We start from the raw sequence: 27,719 nt of genomic DNA, 5'->3' as shown, positions 1-27,719 counted from the left end.
CAATCATCTGGACACCTTGCCTGAATTGTAAACCCCTACCCTCCATCACCTCCAGACATCCTGCACATTCTAGCAAAATTACATTTGACATTGCAACGCCTGCACTCTGCCTGCCACGAAAGACATTCTTTTGCCCCTTTCAGGTGACTACCCCACCCACACTTTGCACGCTGGTTTTCCCCCATTGGCACGCGCCCTTGTTTGCTTGGCCATCCATCCTTGCGGGCAATGTTTCTGCTCTCACCCCGGGCTTGCTTCTGCTCCACCTGGCAGTAAACAGGGCTTGTACAGTTCAACCTGGACTGACTTTCCACTTCTCTCAGTGACAACTTGTATGCTCGCATTTGATTCTTTGATGCCCCTGGCAATCTCTATTACTTTGTCCAATGGAGGATTCTGATCAATCCACAGCCTCTCCCTAACCTTGGTATTGCTAGTTTTCATAATCACCTGGTCTCTGATGTACTCCTCTTGTACACCTGTGAATGGACATGTTGCCATGAGGGCCATTAAAGCAGTGACGTACGCATAAATAGATTCCTCTGTGCCCCCGAGAGAAATGGTAGCGTTCAAGCACAACGTTGGGCCCCTTGCCAAAACGAGTCTCCAATTTCTCGAGTGCAGTTTGATAAAGGCTGACCATGCCTCCTCACCTGGTAGATGCCTGAAACCTCTTAGACGCTCTGTGCCCAAACAGGTTAGAAGGGCAGCCTCCCTCTGGTCGCCCCTGTACTCTGCTCCACCAGCCGTTCTCAAGTAAACTGTGAAGGCATCGATTCACAAGTCCCATAATACAGGTGGTTTGCCTGGACTCACCAGAAACGTAGATGGGGGCCTTGCGATGTTGTGTTGCATCTTATCGGCTAAACTGCCGAACCCTGTCCACATAAATTGCACATTTACACATAAATCCAGCCACCTACACAACTGAAGTGTTCCACCATACCTTCCGGCTTCCGAATATACTTCAGGATAGACTTCCTCATGCGAAATACTGAGACAAAGAAGAAGCTAATGAATGCCCATCTTCTTCTGGTTGGGATCTTTATTCAATATGGTTGGGAGCGTATACTCCCGCTGTTAAGTCCCTTCATCTAAGACTTCTACCAGCCCACCAGCATCAATTATGACAGTAGGAATGCTGACAAGACCTCACATAAACGGAGGCCTCCGCTTCCATGCCACCTCCCGCTCCGTTTACTGCACTCTCAAAGAGGTCCAGAGTAGATTTTGGGAATAAATCGTGTGGCACCACGGAGCAGCGCCCGTGTTGCTGAGAGTCTCGCTGGCTCCTGTGACAACCAGGCCTCCATCAGGCGAGAAACCAGAATACGTCTGCCCCACGTGTGGTTCCCCGGGGTACGCCAACTCGCCACTCGTGCGCAGTGAAGTAATGGGTGCACACTGGATTGGGGATGAAGTTGTTTATTGGCAGACGGACCCTTGCAATACACCGCCACGCTGATGCCCAATCCACCATTAAGGTAAGCTGCTGGTACATAGAATCCCCATGGAATCCCCAATCTCCTGGAGCTTCCATTTACATGCTGCAACCCTTTGGCAACACAGCATCCCTCATTAGTGGCCATTGGGGTACGAATGTATGTTGTATGCTCCATTTTGCTATGAGCCATCCCTTTGTCTGTTTCAACCATGAGGCACTACCAAAAGAACTGTTTTATTTTGCTGGTGTCAGTTTATCCTGAGCCCAAAATTGCAACATTCGTTGTTTTCTAAACTGGTGTAGGCTGGTTCAAAGTTCTCCAGGCCTCCCAATCTGCATTCAGTGTGGGAGTTCCCATGTGTTTGAAGTTTTTGGGGCGAGCCTTATTGGCAGGCTGCCATAAACCCTTCTGTGCCTACCTGGAGTGTGATTGGTTGGATGGCTTATGCCAACCCCTAGGTAAATGTAATATCAATGAGCGACCCTGTCCATTCCTCAGAACCCTTCTTGATTTCGTACACGAAGACTGCTGAAAGAAGGGCTGCTGCAGAAGATCTTGGTTTAGCCATACTGTGTCAACCAGTATTGGTCTTGCACCCTGCTCCTTCCTTGGATGTGGATTCCCATCCAGGGCTATTCCTTTCATTCCATGCTCCCAGCTAGCTGGACTGGCTTCCTCACCTGCAGTTGCTGGACCCCTCTTAACATCTTTCAGGACGAAATGGTTCCCCCTGGTCTTGCGTGGAAACTTAGTGGCTAGTTGCTGTTCCGCCTCATCTCAGACTTGGGACATCTTGGATCATCGTTAGACCTTGCCTCTAGAGTGGGAGCCATATTTACTGGCTGGCTGCCCCCTCCCACTGAACTGACCTACAACTTTGGTTGGGCTTTCCATGCTCCTGTCACTGACTTTGTGTCTCTGAGCCTTCTGCCTTGTGGGTTGTCTCCTTTGTTGGGCTTTCGTCATCTGGATCCTTGCAGAATTGTGGGGTTCAATCCCCCAACCTCCTCTCTCTGAAACTAAAACCAAACACCAAAACTCACCTGTGTACCCATCATTCCTGGGGTGAATTATCTGCAACCAGTGCCATGACTACTTGTCCCCGGATCCTATTCCTTTAGTTTGTTTCATCTAATCGTCATCTGCTGGAGTGGGCTTTATGCTCCCTTTGCAAACTGCTAATCTCTGTCTGCTGGTTACCGCTCATGTCTCCAAAGGCTGGCTGCCTCTTCTGCTGCACCTGTGATTAAAAGGAGAATTTATATGACTTTTCCCTATAACGCAGCACACAAATGGGATTTGACCACATTATTTCCTTTGCGGGTGAAACCCGTCATAAATTCTGGGTTTTAGTAGTGGACAGAATGTGGCTTTTATTGAATGATTAGAGAAAAACAATGCCATGACCCATGTAAAGAGACATTCGATTTCTGTTTGTAAAGTGACATGTTGGAGTGTAAAATGCATTTATATGCCTAAAAGTGAGATATGTATATTATCATGCACTGGTGTTTTTGTGGTAACTGTGCAACTTTGCCTTTGTGGGGGCTGGTTAACCTGGGATTCATTTACACTGAAAGGAAAGGAATCATTTTAAATAAACCACGCCATTTTGTGCTATTATAGTTATCCTTATGTGTGTACCCCAAAATGTAAGCATTTGGTGACCTGAAAGGAGGACTTCTGTACCCCTAAATCAAACAAAGAAATGATATAATGTATTGTTGACAGCTCTCAGCCCTTCCATGGGTCACACAATTGTCTGGCCCTTAAAAGAGAGAAAAGCCAGCATTTTTCTCTCTGAAAAAAGAGAACTGCCAGGAGAAGCAGACCGTCCCTCAGCTGGACCTCGTTTTTTTACACAGGCCCTCCCTAGGGTTTGTTTGGCAGCAGCACATTCCGATCCGAAGATGAGAGAGAACTTTGTGGTCAATGGTTCACATAAGCAGCCGAGCCCCTGAGCTGTGTTCGCTCTTCGAGAGAGTGTTGTGATTACAGGGAAGCTGTTTTTCTGAAAGGCAGCATTGCGTGTGACAGCCCAGGGGAGTGCCTGGGTCTGATCCTGAAGCAACAGGTAACGGAGCGTTTGTCTTTTTCAGTACAGTGCCATAGTATGTTCGAAGTAAGTGATATGATATGGCATTTATAACGTGCCTGTACACAAGTTTTTTAGGCACGACAAGACAAGGAGGGGGAAACAATGGAGGACACAATAACGATCTTACTAGGCCGTGTGTCATTCAGATCGTGCAAGTGTGCGGAAGGTAACGGGAGAAATGTCAGGGGGGAGGGGAAGGGGAAAGTACATTTAACTCACAAGTGCAGCCAGCGGTGGCCCCTAACTGCAGAGAGAAGGGACTGTAGGGTTGCAGATACAGCCTCTGAAGTGCTGGGGAGCCCGGAGGCAGTGCAAGGGCAACTGGACATGCAGGAGCCTTGGCCCGAGTTCAGAGTGTGACCAGGTGACCAGTGCGCGGAGCAGTCAGGTGCATTAGCAGGGGACAGGAAGAGAGAACGCGGAAGTGAAAAGGAAGATCTTGAGTTGCTTCCAGAACCGGAGGTGGTTCTGGTCAAGTTTGAGAGAGGCAGGGAGGCTGTTCCAGAGGGAGGTCCCAGCCGAGGAGATAGATCTGCCCCCAACTCTCTGCTTGGAGAAGTGTCTGACCCTCAGAGATTTGTAGGTGGATGAGCAGAGAGCTCGAGAAGGAATATGTTTGGAAGAGAATGTTGGAGGTAGAGTGGTCCCAGGCCCCAGAAAGCCTTGTGGACAATGCAGAGGGTCTTGAAGTTGATCCTTGCAGCCACAGGGAGCCAGTGAAGAGATTTCAGAGCTGGAGAGATACGATCCCTGGTCTTGAGGCCAAGGACAAGTCTCGCGGTCCTGTTCTGGATACGTTGTAAAGGCCGAAGAGTAGAGGCAGGAAGATTTAAAATGAGGTTGTTGCAATAGTCCAGCCTAGAGAGGACCAGAGCTCTGGAGACAGTGAGCCACTGTGGGAAAGTGAGAAAAGGAAGAATACCTCTGAGGAGGTGTAGCTGATAGTTTGACTTCTTAGAGACATCAGAGATGTGAGGAGAGAAGGAGAGGGTGGAGTCGAAGATGACACCAAGGTTGTTAGCCTCACAGCATGGGGTATAAATGATCTTGGAAATTACGAAGAGACTCCCTGTCAACTTTCACAGGGCAACCTTTGCGAAGGAAATAAAGGTCGCAGAGATTGAGCTCTGTTTAATGGGTGGAGGCATTTCAATGACTTACCATTGTCGCAGGCTTATCCAAGACCTTTTCTTCATGTGTGTCGGCAACACAGGGAGCTAAATATAGCTAAGGTTTGCCTCAAGGATTTATCTCAAATCACCGGCAGCCCAGCATGGGGTGCTTCTTTCAGTGAAAGGCAAACTGTGATCTGCCTATAGTAAAAGAACAGGAAAGAAAAATAAAAAGAAAACTCTTTATCATGAAGCAATTCTGAGAGAGAGATTATTGAAATACTGTGTGGTGAGCAGGCTGGGCAAGTGAAGGACAGGAAACCTGAGCACATCGGAAAGAATCATTAGCTCGAAATTCCAGCTGCTTTGTTATTGCAGTCCACCTTCCTGGGTTTTATTCACCATTACTACTACAGCACATCCACTCCACCCGCCACTGACAGTTGTTCAGAAGTCACACAGAGAGAAGTGTCAGTTTGTTTGAACTTGGGCCCACATAGTGATGCAGTAAAGAGTACAAATGAGAAGACATCACACATAACTCTGGGAGTAGAGAAATGTATGGAATAGGCAGACCTGGGGTTTCCATTTGAGGACGTTTGTGTTATACATACAGCTATATGGATTACAATGCCACTGTGTGTGGTTCATTAAGGCCCTGGGTGCCATAGAAAGATAGTTGGCCTAATCAGTACTATTTATTTGTCAGCATATGTGCTGCCTTTTCGTTCTGCTGCACAGTTAAGAAAGAGGACACCCCATATGTATAAAGTCTACCACCCCAGCTTACCCGGCTTCATACCGACATCTGGCCAGTTATCTCACAGCAGCATTACTGCCCCTGGAGCAACTTTACCCAGACTTCTATGCACATCACTGATTTTACTTTCGTAGGTAGGAGGGTAGAGCTGGGGTGTGTCATTGCTGGACTTGTGGGGAATGTGTCTGTGGCTCTTTACTCCCTCATTGTCTGTGTCTTGGGGTTTTGGTTTTGAATGTTATGTTGTGTGTGGTAGACTGCAGCTGCCACTATTGACAACAGTAAAACTAAAGGCCTAACATGAAGGGATTTTCAGAGCCAATGCAGTAAATGCAAATGTATGGAAATGAAACGTACTGAGTAGCCATTTGAATTAGACAGTCATAGTATAGTGATGAACCTAAGGGTATTACCACTTTTCATTGAAGGGAAGAAATACACAGATGATTTTCCAAATGTTGCTATTCTAAATGCTGATGGGACACATCAAATAAAATATCCCAAACAAAAACCACCAAATGCTGCCTGCGGCGAGGAGGATCAATATGGAGGTGCTAGGAAATCACCAACAACGTGGTAGTGTTTATTTAATTTCCAGAGACAGTCTTCCCATAAAAGGTGGAGTAGAGAACAGGGATGGTGGTTGTAATTGTGGTAACAGCAGTAGTGGTGGTTGTTGTAGGAATTGTGAAGGAAAGAGTTGTGGAAGCAGTGGTTGTATTGAAAGAGGAAGTAAGCAGGGGATTACAGAATTACGGCGGAAGAACAAGGAATTAAAAATATGTTTTGACAGAAACAGCAGAGGAACAGATACATTGACGCAAGCAGAACACGGCAAGAACTTTACTGCATGGTGTACCAGACGACAGCAGAGAAGAGACACGAGACTGAAGCGTGTGGATACATTGTGGGGAGCGGGAACGAGAAAGGAAGGAAATTATATGGCGGGAAATCACTTTACCAGCTGTGAGAAACCTTAGGGGTATTCTCCCATGTAGACCCTAACATTCCTCTATTCAGGTGGCCAGGGAAGGGCCGTCACTCTTGGATTCCAACCCTGGGGGTTACTCTCATGGGAGTACCCTAGACAAAACATGGCACCCCCCCTTTCCAGTTATTCTTCACCCTACGCTCCCTGAGCCTTTATGGGATATTTTCATTACTGTCCCGTTTCCCCCTCCCCATTTCCAACAGGTACTGAAATAAAGAGAAGGTGTCTGAGAACAGGGAAAAGGGAATCAAGCACATTACCCCGTTTTCTTCCACAACATGTTTTTCCCTTTATCCTGACAGTAATTTACCCACAATCCCTAGGGAACACTACAACTCCCATAATTCCCTTTTACTACTGAGTTACCCATGTACTGAAACGAGGAAGAGTCAACCAGGAGTGATGAAGATTACCCATAGGGATAACATTGAAGAGAGGAAGATACAAACAGAAGCAGCCCTACCTACTCTATGGCCATGTCCCAATAACAAGGCCAGGCTGAGTCAGGCATGGGATTTCAATCACCAACACCTGAAGCTTGTTAACTGCCCAGCAAAGTATAAAAGGTGGGGCCAGAAACAACAATTTGAACGAGCTGGGGATGCAATGTGGAACAGGAGAGCCAGGAAGCAGGTAGCAGAAAGCAGCAGCAGAAAGCAGCAGCAGAAGCAAAAGTCTGGAGAGTCCAGAGGAGAGCAGATTTGCGAAGCGCTGGCACAGTATGCGTGAGGGTCTGCAGCGTGACTAGGAAGCAGGAGCAGTGTTTTCTGAGAGCCAGAGAAAGGCAGACTGCAGCCTTCTAACCATGTTCAGCAAAATGCTTGTTTCCTTGGTCAAGGTATTGATCCCTAGGTGTCAGAGGGGAAGCAGAAGAGAGCCCGTCCCAACGCTGACTGAAGTGGAATCCCAACCAGAGGAGCGCACAACCGATGAGTTTCTGATGTGGGGAGAAAAACAGTGCGTGTGTGAAATTGAAACAGTAAAGAAAGAAAGCGTGCGAGCGGCACTAGAGGGAAACATTGTGACAAATTGAATCTCCCAAGATCGCTGAAGGGAAAAGATGCTGCCGAGGGGGAGCTAGTGAAGTGGGAGCAAAATCGAATTGTTGAATTAAAGACAAAGATGAACGGCATTATGGGACTTCCAGTTTGAATAACAGTAAGATTAAAAATTAAAGCAACAAAGCAGGGAAAGAAGGAAAGATTTCAGCATGCAAGTAAAGATACAGTGTTAGACGCAAGGCTATGCGTTGAAGGATGAAGACATTGAACTGAAAGATTGAATGTATTTAGATGGCGAGGGAGCTGATGAGAAACAAAGTAACAGAGCGGGACCAGGTGATAGTTAAAGGCTTCTTGAAAGATAACAGAACAATGAATAATGAAAGCGAAATGTGTTGAAAGCCAGTGAAGGAAAGGGCATGGGGGAAAGAGACCGTGCAGAGATCCCGAAAGGCTAATTTGAAAGTGAGATGATATCTTTGTGAAATAAGGAACTGAGTGGCCGTGGACCAGTTCTGCCGAAACCAAGTTCAAGAGGCACGGACATTGAGAAATCAACCCTATTGTCATAATGGTCACGCATAGGGGTGAGAATACTGTGCGGTAGCTAAAGTCTCTGGCAAGGCGATAATGATAAGGACCCTGCTGTCGGAGTGGTCATGCATGGGGGTGATAATACTATGCGGTTTCAAAGGTCTCTGACAGGTGAACATTGTGATAGAGAAGTACAAAGGTTGGGGAAGGGACTTCTCCCGAGGTCTGTGAATCAGAGCTGTTTAGCTGGAAAGCGTTTCAGCTACGTTTGAGTATTTGAAGACAGGCAAGGGCAGCCTGTGAAATGAACTGAGAAGGAACTTTGTGAATATCTGTTTGTTTGAGAATGGTGAAGCCGGGGGAGGGATGCCCAAAAGAATCCATTGAAGAGAACTGTGAAGCATATTGAACTGACATTGAAAGACGCAAGGGAAGCCTAACAGATTTATGGGAAATCTTTGAACCGTGCAAACCTTGAAAGATCCCCATTCAACTGAACTTGGGGAAGGGAGTGATGAGCCACTTTCATTGCCATTTTGACATTCATTGACACACTCTTTATTTTCATATATTTTCCCAAACTTAGTTCATGTAAACCGTGAGGGCAAGTATATGTTTTTCCAACACATACTTGAGTGACTGACTTGGACCATTTTATTTTTACTTTGATGGTCGAGACTACTCCCATTATAGAATTAGGGCCAGCTAGGAAGTCTCCAATCCCAGTCAAACTTAATGAATGTGTTGAAACTTGTACCTTTTCTGTTTGTGTCCTTACTTGTGATACCATGCCTGCCTCACACAGCTCAAGTGACGGCTCAGACCAGGGCTTGGTAAAGTGACACTCCCAATATTTTATAGCACCTTTAATGAAAAGTTGTTATAAAATATACCTTTTATAAAAGGTTTTATTGAGAGGCGGCAAGCACTCAATATTGCACTGCATGAACAGGAGAAATACTGAATAACTGGCAGGAGGCAAATGGGACACAAATAGATACAGACGAGCAGAAGCATTGCTAGAGAGAGGCTGAGGGGGCTATAGCCCCGGGTCTTTTGGTTGTAGCCCCGGATAGAAGCTCAGGAGTTACAACCAAAAGGCTAGCTAGCCCCGAGTCCTGACAGTCCTGACATTAGCTTAGCCCCGGATCTTTTGCAAACCTAGCAAGACCCCTGCCGACGAGCCATAGCATTGCTCTGTGAACCTGGGAGAAGAGTTCTGTGGCCTGCTATACCCGCACTGAGGAGAAAGCAAGAAGCAACAAACATGACATGTGGATGCCGTAGGTGTTTATGATGAAACACAGATACCATCAGAAAGAGAGGCAATTGGGAGAGAAATAACAACTACCTGGTGGGGTGGAAAGAAGAGCCCTCAGTACTTCATCAGCTGGAAACAGCAGCGTTGGAAGTACTTCACAAGAGACGCACCTTTGGGTCACGGCATGGAAGAACTTCTCTGGCAAAACAGAGTACAGAAATTCTTGCCGATCGAGAGAGTTGCGGCAATGCTACAAAGCTCTGGAAGACATGCAGAACGGAGCGGGTACAAGAACATTTGATTATTTATTAACCCTTCCAGACTGTAAAGAAATAGTGTGAATCAGCAGTTGAACCTGAGAACAACCAACATTAAACAGGAGTTATATATAAATATATTATCTGGGATGACAAACGACTAAACTGAGGCTTAGCAGACATATTGAGAATACTCTTGCCTGTTTTCCCTTCTCGTCCCCGTCCCGGTGATGCTGGGGAACAAAATTAACACTGATTGACACTAGATTAAATCAGCTTTGCCAAAGACAAAAGAAACTTAGTTAGACCAACTGATCACTACAATGGTAGTGTTGAAAAGACCAGGAATGAGGATTTTCCCCTTGGCATGCTAGAAGTGTTTGGAACTTGGAATGACATACTACTCACTATAGTACTTGGAAGGAAAGACCAGGGAAGGGGATATTCCCCCTGGCCTCAGAGAATCCACATCACAGAGAAGAAAATCACTTTCCAATTAGTGGGTGAACCAAGAAGTAAGGCGACCTTACTTATAACTTTGTGTTAGGATCCGTTTGCGTTTATTCTTTCCACATTGGAACTTTGGAGGAAAGAACACCACAGGGATGAAAAAGAAAGCAGCCAAGAGACATATTATGTTTCCATGCAGTAGTTCTCTTGCAGTATTTTTGAGTGAAGGTTAGTATAGGTTTTTGGACACAGGACAGTGGACATTACTTTGACATCCTGACGACTGTCCCATTAGCTCGTTTTGTTGAGGCAGGGAAACCCCTCATAGAGTTAGGGACAGTGAGGCCTTTTTCCCACCCCTTTTATTATTTCAATTAAAGCATTTAGACAAACCTCCTACCTGTGTCTGTCTCCTTACTCCGACCCCTCCTTGTAGGTATACAATGAAGTGAGAGGAAAAACATAAAACAAACCCCCGCGGGAAAGGTGGTCATATTTATTATCAAACTAGGAACCCTTAACACAATTGCGCTGGGTTTGAAAATAAACCGTTAATTGATATTATTATTAAGTCGCCATATGCAAATATTTCACATCAAACAACTTAAATTCTGTAGCAAACATGTGTTTCAACCCGCCTGGGTCTTTCTCAAGTTGAATTATACCAATGCAGTCCCCTGCCTGACCATGGGGATTCTATTGTATATGTTGTATCCAGTGGTGGTGTCCAGAAAGAACCAGTAGTGCAGTTATAAAAGGATGTGAACAGGATGGATTCCCATATTACAAGTCTGTTGGAGAATTAATTCCCAGTTCAATTCAATCAGGATAGCGTTTGTTCGAGACTGATAGTCCATAGGACAAGCTTTGACTGTCCGAATGGATATTGATAACATCTCGGAACATGCTATGGCCGGTCCAGTCAAAGCCTTTTAGCATATGTGTGTTGTTACCAGGCAAACCAAACAAAGTGTGCGCTTTTCAGAGGTTTAATAAATTACAAGTTTCACCATTATTTCTACCTATTGTGCACTATTTCAACAATCTATCCATAAATAGGAAAATTGTTGGGCAATTTCTTTTACAAGTGGGTATTCTGGGAGGCGACCCCATGATTCACTCCCAGTGGAGGCTCTAACTTCAGAACAAGGAGTCACCAGTGGTATACTTCTCCCTAGGCCGCCCAAATGCTCGTACAAGCGCATATGCGAGGTAAGGTGTGTGCCAATCTCCAGTTTACATACATACTCTAATCATCATATCTTGGGAAGGGTGGTTATCATGACCCCCAGAATATACAAACAAGAGGCAGAACTGCCTTACACAAGAATTTTGAAAACTTTTCAAAGTTACTTACAAAGGTACTTGGCTGAAGAGAGACATTTTTCCTTGGCACTTCTTGCCCACCGCAGTGCCGCTCTCTGTCCCAACTTTCAGAGCTATGCGGATGACACTCAACTCATTTTCAGGCTCCCTTCCGCCACCTCTTCTCTTTCTCTCATCTCCGGCTGTTTGTCCGCCATCCAGGAGTGGTGTGCCTCCAATGATCTCTGCCTTAAGGCCAGTAAGACCGAGATTCTCCTCATCGGCACACCTGCTCCCTCCTTTCCTGTCACTCTCTGGCCAGCCTCTCTTGGCCCTCTTCCTGCTCCCACTTGTGAGGCTAAAAATCTTGGGGTCATCTTCGACTCGACACTTTACTTCTCTCCTCACTTCATACCAGCTACAGCTCCTCAGAGGTTCTCTCTAGACTGGACTACTGCAACAGCCTCTTTCTAAATCTGCTTGCCTATACTCTCCGCCCTCTGCAACTCATCCAAAACAGGACTGCAAGACTTGTCCTTAGCCTCACGCCCAGGGATCGTATCTCTCCAGGACTGAAATCTCTGCACTGGCTCCCAGTGGTGGTGAGGATTAAGTTCAACATCCTCTGCATTCTCCACAAGGTCCTCTTGGGCCTGGGGCGTCAATACCTTCAACTCTTTCTTCCTAAATATCTTCCTTCTCAAGCTCTTCGCTCATCCACCTCCAAATCCCTCAGGGTTAGTCGCTTCTCCAAGCAGCAAGTTGGTGGTAGATCACTTTCTTCTGCTGGGGCCTCCCTCTGGAACAGCCTCCCAGCCTCTCTGAGGGGAACCATCTCTGGTTCTGGAAGCACCTCAAGACCTTCCTCTTTGCTTCTGCTTTCTCTCCTCCTCTCCCCAGCATCTTGCGATATGTATTGTTTGTTAGTATTCCACTGGCATTGAAATGAATTTTTTCTTCTGTTTCCTTGAATTGTTGAAAATAGTCCAATTAGGCCCTTTTGAAGAAGAGGGACTCCTCGAAACGCGTCGGCCACCCTATAATTGGACAGCATTCCTTCTGCATCATCTATTGCTTCTTCGCAGTTTTTAATATGCTAAATGTTACCAATTATTCCTTGCAACTGAATGTGCCTCTAGGCAAATGTTGTCTTTTTGCCAAATAAACTGTTATGCTTTCAATTGACAAACTACTGTTATGTTTATATGTTTGAATGCCCTTTGTGGCATCAGTAATTAGTGTGCAGGGGACGGGGGGGCCCCACTTTTGGGTCCTCTTTCGTTTCACGTTTCTTTGCCTGTACAGTGTTCCATAAAGGCTCTATTCTTGGTCCCCTTCTTTTTTCCATCTACACTTCTTCCCTTGGCTCCATTATTAAGTCGTTCAGCTTATCTAGTCATTTTTATACAGATGACTCGCAAATCTTTGTTTCCTTTTCTACTTTCTCTGTTTCTCTTCCTTCAACTATCTCTGCCTGTCTCCTGGCTATCCAATCTTGGATGCGTTCACACTTTATTCACCTGAATGCATCCAAGACAGAAATCTTATTTGTCCTTGCTTCTTCTGTCTCTTCTAGTTCTTTCCTGCTTCTATTTCTTTGCCACCCTCCACCATTACTATCAGTCACTTTAAACGAAATCTTAGAGCTGTCTTTGACACCTCTTTATTTTCAGGACCTTATTTGCTATGCTTCTCGCTCTTGTAGCTATTCTCTTGATAACATTTGTAAAGCTCGTCCCTTTCTATCCTTTCAAGCAATTAAACTCTTAATGTCCTCTCTGGTCTTATCTTGACTTGACTACTGCTCTGTATTACTAATTGGTTTCCCTCAGTATCAGCCAGCCCTCTAAGATCTATTTTCAACTCTGCTGTTCGTACTCTTTTTCTTTTCTTTGTGTGTGTCTTTCCAGTCATACGGCTATCTCCTCTTCACTCAAGTCTCTTTCCTAGCTTAGCTTTGACTCACACTTGCTCTGTCATTTCGTATGCATAGTTTTAAATGTATTCATGGCCTGGACCCCCTTACCTTTCCTACCTTTTTTCGATTTACATTCTATCCTGTTCTATTAATTCGGAATCTCTTCGCTTTCTCATTGTCCCTAAACCTCACTGTGTCTCATACCGCTTTTGGCAGTTATTGGCACCCGAACTTTGGAACTCTTCACCCTTACCTGTCCGGTACTTAACCACTCTTTCGTCTTTCATACTTCCCTTCTTTCTTTGAAACAATAATCTTTGTTTAGTTTAATTTGTATCATTCTCATGTAAAAGGCTTTGGCGTAAAGCACTACATAAATCAATAAATAAAAATACAAACATAAATAACAGGAGCCCCTGCTGTGGCGACTTGTCCCAACGCAGCAAGCTTAAAGCTCTCTATGGGCAGACCTAAATCATAGAAAAGAAAATGTATATGCCTCTTTTTAACCTTTAATCTCAATGAAATCTACCACCAAGAACAAGGAAGTGGCAACACACATGCCCCCAATCCTCAACTAACTCCACACTCCTACAAAGTCTAGTATACTTAACAGATTCAGACCTTGTCCATCGTCTTTCAAAATTCATGATGTAAATTTTTGCACTCCACAATCTGGGGGAGGTCTAGATGGCTAACCTGCCCAATCGGTATCCACCACAAACAATTTACAGATGTTCATACCGACAAACAGGTAATGGGTCCTTCTGACCTGCATCCACCAACTCCATTGGTTTCAGCATCTGCCTTCCCACTATCCGACTAACACGCCCTGCCCTTTCTTACAGAGCCATGCACAACAAGGCCAACATTATTGGCAGAAGAGCGCTTTTTAAGAGCACTTTACATTACAAAGTCACTATAACTCACAAGATATTAGCAGTGCTAGTCTCGATACTTCACAATCCAGCCTGCGGCATCAGAGAAGCATTTCCAATCAGTAGTGAGATGTTGGTGAGCTCCAGGGATGTGCACTTACTCAATGTTGCAAGTGTGCAGCTATCTGACAGCGGGTTTTCCCTCATGTGACATAAACGTAGCAATTCAAAGTCTCCCCCCAGAGTGTTCTCTCGCCGGAGACACATTGCCAGTTTACTGTAAACTGAACATTCAGAGGGTTTCACTGCAGTATTCGTATATGACAATGGAGGCTTCTTGTGACCAAATTATCACCCAGCAGGTATGGGTTTCCTTTTCTGCCTTATTCGCCACACATCAGTGGATCTAAAGGGAAGCCAGACCAATCTGGAGTCTGAGTCAACAGGTTGCAGCAAATAGAATTTATTAGCACAGATCTGAAGATCAGAACAAAAAGCAATGGCACATGTGGAATCTCAGCCCCTCCCCTTAAAAGTATAGCTGTGCATTGCAGAGTAGAAGATGCCTCTTCTTGGCACCCTCTCGAGTTGTAGGTTTTCCCTTCATGATCAATGGCCACAAGGATAGTGCCATCATCACCGACGGGTGGATTTAGGGGCATGACTTTTGGTGCCAGTCTCCGCTGGGCAAGTAATGGAGACCTATCGTGAAGTGTACATTTGGTATTGTTTCTAAGATCTGAAGACATTAAAATTCACTTTGTCCCAAGTTCACAATTTACTGTCTGCCCTGAGAAGACTATGCCATGGTTCCCTGGTCAAGGGACTTTGCTGGGAAAATATCTAAAACTCAATTAGGTCCTCCCGACTAAGGAGATCAATACCCACTGGCTCCAATTTTATTTGACCTGTTTTTATCGGACCTTCATGAGACTTCGGAGCTAGCTCGTGCTTTGTATGCTAACGATCTAGTCTTGATCGATCGACCAGACCCCAATAGGCTTACAACATAGTCTAAACCGCCTACATGAAGATGTGGTTAAAAATGGTCTTGAGATAAATGCTAACAAAACAAACATCCTGATTTTGCACTCAATGAAAGCCCTTCAGATGGTTTCTAAGACGAGCTGAATTGACCCAAGTAAATACTACGACCTACTTGGGTACATGTATAAATTCTAGCATTAACGACAATCCTGATTAACTGGGATTAAGAACCAAGATTAAAAGTGTGATGGCCCAGGACATGCTGATACATACATAATACTGAAAATGTGCCGTTCTTCCTGTGTTATCTTTCTACACATCTAAAGTGATCCCAATTCTAACCTATGGATTGGAGGCCTCTTTATCCCTTGCATGGGAAATGTGGGCTTCTTTAGAAGGTACAATTTGGAGGAGGGTACTGCGCTTACCACGGATGGTGCCCACATCCATCATTAGACATTAATTGGGTCTAATAGCAGTTTATGCAATGGCGGTGTGGAAGGCCCTCTCGTTATATAGGAAATGTATTATGGTGCAGTCACCCCTCCTATACCAGATATTGATCACTGACAACAAGAAGAGAAGTCTTGGTTTCCTTGAGCAATGGAAATCACCATTTTTGGCCTTTTTAGGATATTTGGAAACCACACAGGGAACACTAGAGGCAAATTTGGGGCCGTTAAGAGGAAACTATGGCAACAGGACTGGATTCTGACAGACTTATCCAGAAATAAATACAAGCTCCATGCAAACTTGAAGAATGAAGTCAGGGCGTATAACATTCTGCTGAAATATGAGTAAGCCTAGGCAACAAGTATCATACTTAGATGAAGGAAGAAGAGGAAACACTACACAGTTGGAACAGAAAGGCAGGAGGAGGCCTGCTTGGTCCAAGGCAGATTGCAGAGCTGGAAGGAGGAACAAGATGGAGGTCAGAGTAGTATTAATCAGGGCATCCAAAGAGGGCACCCCTGAGCCTGAGCTGTGTATAAGGATGGAGACTGACCCTGAGGTTTAAGTGGGATGTTGGGTAGTGGAGGAGGCAGCCCTTGGCTCCATCTCACGCTGATGGAGAAGGTGATCAAATATTATCAGCTGGTCTAGGAGACGCTGAAACTTACCTCAGGAAGTGGTGTGGAATGAAGGCTGTCAACAGGGTTTAGGAAACCCTGAGAAACCCACACTGACCTGCTGAGAAACTTTGAAGGGTTTGGAACCCCCAGTAAAACTTCCAACACCACTGGGAGGCATCACACATGGTGTGAGAGACTTGGGTTTGGGTTTATAACCTTTTCATTTGTTTTCCAATTCATAATGTGACATTTGTGTAAATAAAATCCTGTGACCACTTCTGGAGTCCAGTCTTCTTGTGCATAATGTGGGAGCCTCCCAACCGTCTCCCATGAACAAAGAGTGTAATGTTAGAGTGTTCCAGTAATGCGTAACAAATTTCAGTATAATCAATGCAGTTCACTCTGTGGTTAGGAGCTCGTGGCATTATAGTAGCCACTTGCAGTTACATGTGTTCTATTTCTGTGGGCATACAGGACCTATATTGTTCTAATACTTTTCTTCCCTTCTTTATAGGACCCATATAGGCCTAGTACTTACCCAGTTAGGTTTGGCTACTATACTGTGTTTTGTGGAGTGAAGTGGAATTAATGTCTTATCCCTTTAATGTGTTTTTTCTATTTATGATCTTTGTTTGTATTTTAAAGTACTAATTTGACAGTGTCCTTTAACCTACTATACTAATTAAATGTATATGTATACACACACTGTCTATTATGTGTGGGGTATGTTATTGTCTATGGACTAATTGTACTCTGGCACCAGCTCATACCATCCTTAAACTGGAGCCTGACTACTCTGTTACCCATTGGCATCGTTTTGGGGTAACTTGGTGGACAATCTGTTCTACCACTCATGGTAGGTCTTTTCACATCCATCACCAGAGGTCTTTCCAAAAACATTTCCATCAACATCTTAATAGTCTGGGGTGTGACCATGGAGAAAAGGATGCAAAAAAGAACAAGGGCATGGGCACAATTACACTTTCTTCCAGTTTCAGGGAACTAAAGGCTGACAGACAGGAGGCCTTATTGGCATTCAAACAGTGGATCCTGTGCAAGAGCGGATGATTTGGACAGAGTACTAGGTTGTGAGAGCATATCTAAAATAACAGGATGGTAGGAGATCATCCATGGAGAAACTTGCAGCGGATATCGGAGAAAGAACAGAGATATACCTGCATATCCCGATGCCAGTGTACATCTCAGGCAAGGAGAACATCATGGTGACCATTTGAGTCATAAATTGCCATCCTCAACTACTGCTTCCATACTCTGGCCTTCAGGATATTGTTGATGGATTGAGGTGTCCCTTATCTAGATCTAATTGTAATGGAATCATGGAAGCAAACTCTGCTACCTTGGTGCTGTGATCTCAGGCTAGCTCCTACGGTTTAAAGTCAGGAAGCATTGTCAGCACATTAGCCAGGCTTCACATTGGTCCACTGTTTTCACTCCAAGGGTTTTTAGAAGATGATCTCTTGGTTTACCCTTCCAAAGGCCCTGCCGCTAGAAACCCAACCAATGCTTCCCTTGGACCAGATTTCACTGTTGTCTCTGACCCTCCAAAGGACACTCGGAAGACTCTTCAATTAGTAGAATGGAGATGGAATGGCAGGGTCTAACTAATCTGGGTATTAACAGCTCCAGTGTGGAAGTGATCCAGAATTCTCACTAGATGGAAACTTTGATCTCATAGTCACACTACTGGGTCCTGTTTAGTGCATGCGGATCATCTTAGACCTGGGCCCAACAATAGTTAGCCACTGGCAAATCCTCTGTTTCCAGAATAAAATTTTCAGGATTAGTCTGCCACTGGCAACCCCCAATTCGCAAGGGGCCACAATCATGGCCTTCACAGAACCTTGCACTTCTATTACAGAGGTTTTGCTGCATGTCAACAATCTCCTCAGAAGTCTCAAGCTAAAGTGTCTCACTTAACATTATCCAGTTGCATCATGGCACTTGCTTTTTGGTTCTTCATTGATTACAAAAAGCTTGGGGGATGATGGTCTTAGGTTTCTGAAAGTAATTCATTTGGCCGGGATGTGGAAGAATTGGGAGCACTGCTAATTTCATGAACAACTCCTGTTGTACATGCCAAATATGGTGATCCTTTTTCTATCTCAAGACTGTTTTCTAAAGGTGTCAATGAAGACATTGTCCTCCCTACGTTCCACATGTATCCACAGAGTGCAAAGCCTACTGGTTTCATTTGGAGGACCTGCAAAAGGAAGGAAGTAGTCTACCGCCACTGTGAGCAGGTGGATCAAAGTTACAATTACGGAATGTGATTTATAGGCATCTGCCCCTCTTCTCAGAACTATTAAAGGAAAGTCTGCAAGGGACATGGCAGCATCTTGTATAGAGTAACAGGGTGTATCAATGACAGACATTTGCAATGCTGCAAGATGTGCATCACATTTCTACATTATTACATGCTGAAATTGGGCAGTTCCCGGTCAACAGACTTTGGTTTCAAAATCCCATCTTCTTCCTATTAAATCACTGTGATTAATTACACTTTCTTAGTTTAATTCTCCTTTTTTAACACTTTTCTTGAAACATCCCGAGTCACTGCTGGGTATATGTTCAAGAAGTAAGGACTGTGGTGAGGAGAGATGAAGTCATTTTTCATTGCTTATGATAATCAACATTACTCCTTAATCCTCATGACCAACCACAGGCATCACACACCCTCACATGTGGAGCAGACCTGTTCAAGTGAGATATACAGGAAGTTATAAGAGAAAGTGAGGGCCCCGGGGGAGTGAGGAAAAGGGAACAATAAAAAGAAATGCATCTTCTAAATATTCTGCCCAGAGGCCTTTGAAGAAGTAAGGGCTGTGGCGAGTTGTGAGGGTTAAAGAGTAATGTCATAATTGTATTTAATGAAACATGCAATGGGAGGCTTTCATAGGTGAAGATCTCAAATACCATTGCTGTTCTTTCTTAAGCTGTTATACAGAGCAAAGACATTCATGATCATTTTCACAGTAAACATTGATTGTGATTTGCTCACAATAATGTATTTATTGTTAATTTATAAGGCACTAATCTGAACAGGCTCACTTTGTAGCACCCCAAGTTAAATGCAGTCGGTGAGGGAGACACAGATAGTTCACCCCCCTTTGGCATTCAGATCTGATGTGAGGGAATGGAGAAGAGCCGGACAGAGTGGCATCAAATGAGGACTTTAGTTGGCAGATTTAAGGTCTCAATGTTACTCTTACAACACAGACATGTAGGTGACACACTTATGACACTATTACAAAACATACACTTACAAAACATGCTCTTATACCACACACTCTTATGTCATGCACTTACGACACACATTCTTACGACACTCACACTTTTGACACTCACACAACATACTCCTATGCCACATGCGCTTACGACACACACACACACACCAGAAATATTTTATATGTATATGAAACATATTGAAAATTTAAATTGTGTATGAACGGTAAAACCTTTATGTGCCAGACAAACACAGAACACTCATATCCCTTACACAATATACTCCTAAAACACGTGCTCCTATGACACACACACTTATGCTACCCAGTTAACACTGTATTGAAGGGCTAGGATAAATGTGCCAAACTACAGGGCATGTTCAACACAAACTTCACATGTCTGTGTTTGAAATGTATATCAAGTGCATGTACACTACTATATGTATAAAAACTGACATCAAGGTCAGGACTAATTTGATGTTAATATTCATATGCATAGCAAATGTATACAAGATGCAAATTGCCTAAATGTATGAAATGTAAATCGTATGGCTTATACGCCATACGCTCATATGGCAAAAATTCATACTATATACACTTAATCAGTATAACTAATATGCTACATGCCATACACCCTGTAAAAAAAAAAACTAAATATAAACACTTTAAATATAAAAAAACTGTTTCAATCAAGAGCTAGGGTAACTATCACAAAAAGTTAAATTCTGCAAAGAGTGAGAATAACACATTCAAACACTCACTAAATATCACTATAAATTCAAGCATAAAACTTGGAATTATAAACTCTCTATCCATACCACTACAAATCCAAACATAACAATAACTTCAACTATTGTTGAAGAATTGATTCTTGTTAATTATACCTGCCGTCATCAGAGCCAGAAGCGGCATAACTTCCACAATATGTCTATTTATAGACGCACTGAACTATGTCACCAGGAAGTGGAAAACATTTAGACTATTTTCAAACATTCTGTTTGATCGTAAATGTAAGTAAGGAACTTATACAAGCATAATTATTTTCCAGTCAGTTTACAAACACCATCTCTGTAATAAAAAGCAACCTCTTTATGTCAACAAAATCTTACCGAAAGTCGCTTGATAACTTGATCACGCTCAGTTAATTTTTCTTGCAAGCGACCAATAAGCTGCAAGTCTTCTGGTCTAGACTCTCGTTTCCGTGGCTTTTCTTCAATTTCTTTTATTCTGCATCAAGAACAAAAATGAAAACCTCAATTATAGATGAACAAGGTAAGCAAAATGCACATAAATACAAAATCAGTTGGGCGGTCTCACAGAAAATAACAAATTACTTACCTCTTGATATGTTCTTTCTAATGGATGTTCCTCCCACAGATTCCTCATCTATGATAATCCATAACCACATTGCAGCTGCTTTTCAGAAATGTTTCTGCCACCAAGAGGACGCAGCGCGGCTCTGCCTCTGCTCCGTCCAACGCCTCTACGTGCCCTGCACAGGCCATGATATCTGGGCCAGTATCTTGAGACGATGCGCCCTGTAACCTCAGTTCCACCATTTTTCCCTAGCACTCTGACGATGGGGTACAGCGGATCTCATGGCGTACTAGCTACCTGCCAAGAGGGTCAGTTAGGGAGGGCGATGATAAATCCATGGGAGAAACATCCATCAGAAAGAACATTACCAAAAGGTAAGTAATTTGTTCTTCTAATGGATTCCTTCCCCCATGGATTCCTCATCTATGATAGACTCCCAAAGCAGCACGAAAATCTGGAGGAGGGAAGAGAACAAGCACACCACCTAGACCAGGAAACTCAGGAGGACCGCCCTACCAAATCGGGCGTGCTATACCGAAAGGGAATCCCAGCAGTAATGCTTAGCAAATGTGTGCCTAGATGCCCACATTGCTGCCTGACAGATGTCCAGGACAGGGTCTCCCCTCTTCAGGGCAGAGGTGGAAGCCACTGCTCTGGTAGAATGGGCTCTGAGAACCTCAGACACATGCTTTCCAGCCAGGGCATAGCATTCCGAGATGCAGAGAATGATCCACCTTGACAGGTTCTGTTTGGTAACAGCCCTGCCAGCAATGAGCACCAGTGTAGCCAATGAAGAGCTGGCCATCTTTCCTAGCCTCTCTCATCTGAGAGAGACAGTAGCTGAGATCCTTCACCGGGGCCAGCTGATGGAATCACTCCTCTGCCATAGAAGGATGAGGATGAGGCAGAGGAAAAACACAGATTGATGGATTTTTTGAGAGAGATGAAAATACTAGACCACTTTTGGAACAAAAGAAGGCCACACTCTCAAAGTCACCTTCTCCTTGGATAAAACCAAGTAGGAAGGTTTAACAGATAATGACTGGAGCTTACTCCCCCGTTTCACAGAACTGATTTCAACCAGGAAATTCTCCTTAAGGCTGAGCAATCTAATAGAACATGACTGGAGGGGCTCAAATAGAGTGGCCATAAGGAACCTCAAAAACACATATAAATCCCAGGCTGGGACAACAAACTGGCATGGAGGAAACTGGTTACACAAACCCCGCAAGAACTGCCCAACAGTGGGGTTTGTGAAGAACAAGCCCTATTCTGGGGACCTCTTAAATAGCGGCGAGGCATTCCTTAACAGTGCCAATCTGCAGGTCCACTTGGGCCAAGGACAATAAAAAATCCAAAACATGATGGACAGGGTAAAGGGTCCAGATCCCTCTCCTGACACCAAGCCGAGAATGTATGCCATCTGCAGACATAACTAGACTTAGTAGCAGGTCTCAGAGCTGAAAGGAGCACAATGAGGACGTAATCCGACAAGTCCCACTCCTTGCATCTCAACCTCTTAGCAGGCAAGCATGATGGTTCAGGCTGCTGAGGTTCGGGCGGAGAACCTGCCCCTACAATTGGGAGAGCAAGTTTGCTCTCCTCGGAAGGCGCCAGGTGGGGCAGATTGATATGTCCAGCAATTCCGGATACCACGTTTTCTGGGCCCAGTCTGGAGTGATTAGGATTAACATGGTTCTAAAGAGGCTCAATCTCCTTTGAACCAGCAGAATGATAGGGATTGGTGGGAACGCATAAAGGAGCTTGAAAGACCACTCAGCTGTCAGTGCCTCCCCTAGAGCTCCCTGACAAGATAATTCCCTGGAGGCGAACAACTCGTATTTCTAGTTCACACTGGAAGCGAAAAGGACCGTCCACTTGAGGAGGTCCCCAAAAGAAGATCTCCTCCAGAACATCCTTGCAGAGCTCCCATTTGTGGGAGGCAGAAGTCTGTCTGCTCAAGGCATCCTCTGTGACATTCTCTCTTTGGGGCATATGGGCTGCTGTGAGAAATGCGCTGTCCTCCACAGCCCAAAACCACAGTCGCATTGCTTCTCTGCACAAAGGCAAGGACCCCACACCATCTTGCTTGTTGAGGTAGTGAATGGCCACTGTTTTGTCAGTCATGATCAGCACAGTTGTGCGTTTCCCAGAGGGGAGGACGGCAACCAGGGCCACCCTGATCGCTTCAGCTCTAGCAAGTGGGGCGTTCCCGAGACTCCGTGGGAGACCAGCGTCTGCCCAGAGTCAGATCCAACAGGTGAGCCCCCCAAACAGTCAGACATATATCTGTGACAACAGTCACCTGGAGCCAAGGTTGGCAAAAAATGTACCTCTCAGCAAGTTGTCTCGCACAGCCCACCAAGCAAGATGCTAAGTCATCTGGTCTGAGACCCGTAATATGTCTGACATATGGCCCTAAAACTGCAACCATTGGCAACAGAGAAGCCACTGAAGCGATCTCATGCGCAGCCTCACCTTCGGCACCACTAGAATGCAGGAGGCCATGAGGCCCAGAAGGCGCTGATGCTGGTACTTGTTTCTGGGATCGGAGGACATTGACCATCCGAAAGATGTTCGCCACTCGGTCCTCGGGTGGGAATGCCATGCCCAGGCGAGTACCCAAGACTGCTCGAAGAAATCGGAGACACTGAGACCGCGAAAACTGGACTTTATGAAATTCAGGCAAAAGCCTAGGCTGTGCATAGAAGATGCTCTGACACTAGACCTGGGAAGTGGGCTCGGACAAGCCAGTGGTCCAGTTAGGGAAAGATATGCATGCCCTCCATTCTGAGGCAAGCCAACACTACTGCTAGCAACCTGGTGAAGACCCAGTGAGCCAATGAAAGACCGAACGGCAGGACTCTGAACTGATAGTGATGTTGGACCACCACAAACCTTAGGTACTTCCTTTGTTTCAGATTAATCGGCAGGTGGAAGTATGCATCATGAAGGTCCAGTGATACCAACCAGTTCTGCAGATCAAGAGCTTGCAGGACCTGGGCTAGAGTAGCCATCTTGAACTTGTCCCTATGCAGGAAGAAGTTCAACAGCCTCAGATCCAGAATGGGACGCACCACTCCCCTCTCTCCCCCCGTATTTATGAAACTGGTGACAGGGCTCGTAAGATGATGGCCTGGCTCTTGAAAGTCGGGATGAAGTGCACCGTCACGTTAGGGAGATAAGGACTGCACAAACCGGGCTGGTTCGAACGGACCACGAAATCGCCAAAGCTTTTTCGGATTACTATGCCTCACTATATAAGAGCCCGATCCGGCCGACAAATAATACCATACTTGATGGCACTGCACTTCCCTGTCTGTCTGAAACCCAATGAACACAATTAGATGCTGATGTAACAGAATGTGAAATTGCTATGGCCATTACCCAATTGCGTTCCGGCAAGACAACAGGTCCTAACGGTTTCCCCATTGAAACATGGAAGAAAGTGGGAGGGGGAAAAATGGCCGCCCCCCTACATAAAATGTTCCTCTAATGTAAGGAACAGGGAACCCTTTCCCCTGATTTACGCAAAGCCAGTATTGTTGTCATTTCCAAGCCAGGAAAACCTCCCGAATTATGTAACTCCTATAGACCAATTTCGCTGATCAATGGTGAAACGAGAATTCTCGCCAAAGTGCTAGCAACTAGACTGCAAGTAGTAATCTCATCCCTAATTCACCCAGATCAGTGTGGCTTTATGCCAGAAAAATCGACACCCATGAATATTCGTCGACTACACTTAATGATAGAGCGGGCACCCATCCTTCAAGAACTCCTTGCATTATTAGCTATTGACCTTGAGAAAGCCTTTGATTTGGTGATTTGTGAGAGTCTCTGAGAATCATGCAGGGGATGGGATTTGGGGAGACCTTCCTGGGCTGAGTCCATTTACCATATGAATCTCCACTGGCAGAGGTCAGGGTCAATGGCTGGCCCTCCCAAAGTCTTCCCGTTAGGTAGAGGGACGCATCAAGGATGCCCTGTCCCCATTGCTATTCTCAATTGCCATGGAACCCATTGCCGCGCTGCTGCACCAGACGGAATTGTATGCGGGATTTCGCTGGCCTTGGGGTTGGGAAGACAAGGTATCCTTATACACTGATGACCTCTTAATATACCCAAGTGACCAGACCCTCTCCTGCCCAATTGTCACACAAATACTGGAGGAATATGACGCATTCAGTGGATTGTGAGTTAACTGGGGCAAGTCTGTTTTCTTCCCATTCCAGGGAGAGGACCAAGCAATCCCCCCGTACTGCCCATACCGAATTGCACACAATCATGTCCAATACCTGGGTGTTAAAATTGCAGCGGATCTTTCCAAATATCTCACATGCAACCTACACCCGATTACTGAACGCCTCTCTACGGATGTCCGACGCTAGAAACTGCTCCCAGTATCCCCATTAGGTAGGGCTGCCCTCTGTCAAATGTTGGCACTACAACGCTTTTTATACATCATGCAAAATGCCCCTTTGCGAATCCCTGATTCAGAATTTCATAGGATTGACAGCATTCTCAGGGATTTCCTGTGTAGAGGGGGACATCTGCGAATTGCTCTTAACACACTACAACGCTGGTTCTGGGAGGGAGGCATCGGGCTACCACATGCCAAATGATGGTCAACAATGATGTGATTCATGGGAATCAGGACCTACCTCATGTTCGAGCTGAGATCATGGGACTGAAAGATATGTCACCACTCATGAACTTGTACCAATCAATAGGTAGATCTCCCTTCAACCCCTAGAAATGGCAGTATACACTGCACTAATATGCAGAGAGGTCCACAAGCATATTGGCTGGAACAATAGGTTGACTCTAGTACAACCCTTATGGAAGAATGGTAATTTGTCAGAAGTAAACAAACTACCAGTGTGGTCAGAATGGGTGGACGCTGGTATTGTGACGATTGGGGTCATGTTCACGGGGGAAAATGTCAGCCCTTTTGAGGAATTGAGATGCAGATTTGGTTTGCTGAACACAGAACGGTACGCTATCTACAACTCACCCACACACTACACATACATCTTCCCGGACTGTCAGACATACCACAGTATACACCGCTAGAGTGGAATGTTCTCTTGAAACCCATACCCATCAAGGTCACTTCCATAATGTATAATGTTATAACTGCCTTTGCATCGCCGAAGATGTCTAGTCTCAAAGCAAAATGGAAAGTCGATGTGGGGTCTTTTGTTCCGGAAGACTGGATACTGGCACTGATCTATCCACGTGAAATTGCAATCTCCTCCAGACTTTGTCTGATACAGCTTAAGATCTTACATAGGGTGTACTACCCCAGGGATGCGTTGCATCGCTGGAATCGGACCACCAGCCCAAATTGTCTACGCTGTCAAGGGGGAGAGGGAACTTGTATTCATATCCGTTGGGAGTGCCCCTTCTGGCGACTCTGCTGTGACATGCTGGCAGGAGTATTGGGAAGGGAGGTGCCACTAGACCCCAAACTGCTATTGTTGGGAATCGGCAAAGGACTCACTAATCGATATTAGAAGCTCTGTCTACAACGGCTAGCCTAATTAAGTACAACATCGCTAAATTGTTGGGGTACCATGAATGTCCCCATTTTGCGCAGATGGTTGCTGATGTGGATACATGTACGGCCATGGAACAGTACGGCCATGGAACAATGTATGTATGCTACATGGGGGTTTCCTGAAAAGGCTGAAAAAATTTGGTACAAATGGGAATAAGGGAATTGACAAAGTGTACTGTATTTGAACGCCTAGACAGTGGGTCAGATGGTAACTGGCAGATGCGGGTACGGAACGCAAGGGTAATATGGCTGATATTTGATGATGATAAAATGAATATTTGCTATGGTTTGTGATTACAAGGAAATCAGTACAATTGTTATATCAAAATAAATAAGGGATGCTCATTGGCTTCCTATAAAAGCAGGAATAGAATTCAAAACTTTGACCATCACACACTGATGCCTGCACAAAAATGCCCCTTCTTACCTTGTCCCACATATCTCACCTAAGCCTATCACACATTCCCTTAACTCCTCCTTCAAACTGACCCTAAAGACGCTCCGCTTCAAACTCAAACAATAAAGGGGTTCCAGCTTCAGCTTCACTGCTCCCACTCTGTAGAACTCCCTCCCAGACTACATCCAGAAGGAAACCTCCTTCGCCTTCTTTAAAAAAAACTCCTAAAAACATGGCTATTTAACAAATATGTATAACCTGTGTACTATGTCTCATTATCTCATTTTGTTCTGTAATCACCTACTTTGTACAAGCGCCGTGATACCCACGGGTCTGAGCACTATATCAAAGGAAATAAATAAAGTAAATAAACGGATCGAATTATGGCCAGGGCAGGCTTTTTTGTGGAAACAAGCATGTTTTAATATTTTTAAAAGGTGACCCTTAACTGCAATTGGGTCTTTAAACATTTTAACTTTATTTCCTATGACTATGCAAAGTGTCCTGTGTGTGTGCATACACCACTGACCTTTGCACATAACGTTTCAAACTATGCGTTAATGTGAATGCCGTTCCGAGGCATAACATTGGCATATTAGTCATTTTGTTTTCCTACCCAACCACCACGAATGTCTTTCATGTGTGAAGTGCAGTTACTGTGATGTCTGCCAGCATCCTTCCTTCCTCTTGGTTGTAAACCATGATTTAAAGGCTATTGTCAGGTTGCTTGATTTGGGTGACAAACCTCATCTACTTTTGAGCAAGAGGAAGTAATCAACCTTTTTTTTTTGTTTTAACCCCTTTGGTTTTTACAAAAAGAAGCTTCAGACTTGGGACACCACTTTTGTCGTGCAAGGAGAGTCCGTGTTGAGCTTCCAGACTGCCCTACTTTGTGTTTGCCGGAGGCCCGCTGCCGTCAGGAGAGTTGGCTCTTTTGAGTGCTACATCCAAGAATCAACCTTCTAATTTAGTAGAAATAACATTAACAGGCATTGGCAATGCCAACAGTGTAGGGCTTTTGTGAAGGCGTGGGAAGGGCGCTTGCCAGGCACTGCCGTATTGGTATTAACTAGCCATTGACGGTAGCAGGTACAAGATGGTGTGAGTACCTCAGCATCTAATAGCAGTGCCTG

At 44.9% G+C, this 27,719-nt stretch overlaps 1 protein-coding gene and 1 long non-coding RNA gene across 3 annotated transcripts in view; one reads left to right on the top strand and one right to left on the bottom strand.

Annotated features, from left to right (window-relative positions):
* Positions 1–27,719, bottom strand: part of FAM184B (family with sequence similarity 184 member B) — an 805,260-nt gene that overhangs the window by 135,211 nt on the left and 642,330 nt on the right. For both annotated transcript variants that reach the window (XM_069631907.1, XM_069631908.1), the window contains one exon: positions 20,422–20,539. In XM_069631907.1, the coding sequence (XP_069488008.1) occupies positions 20,422–20,539 (118 nt within the window). The remainder of the gene's footprint in view (positions 1–20,421; positions 20,540–27,719) is intronic.
* LOC138516628 (uncharacterized) overlaps positions 1–27,719 on the top strand; it is a 180,747-nt gene that overhangs the window by 142,730 nt on the left and 10,298 nt on the right. The window lies entirely within an intron of this gene.

Source organism: Ambystoma mexicanum, chromosome 6q (assembly GCF_040938575.1).
Source record: "Ambystoma mexicanum isolate Mex_15411 chromosome 6q, UKY_AmexF1_1, whole genome shotgun sequence".
Lineage (NCBI taxonomy): Eukaryota > Metazoa > Chordata > Amphibia > Caudata > Ambystomatidae > Ambystoma > Ambystoma mexicanum.
Note: the sequence above shows the minus strand (reverse complement) of the source record. Positions and strands in the feature narration are given on the sequence as shown.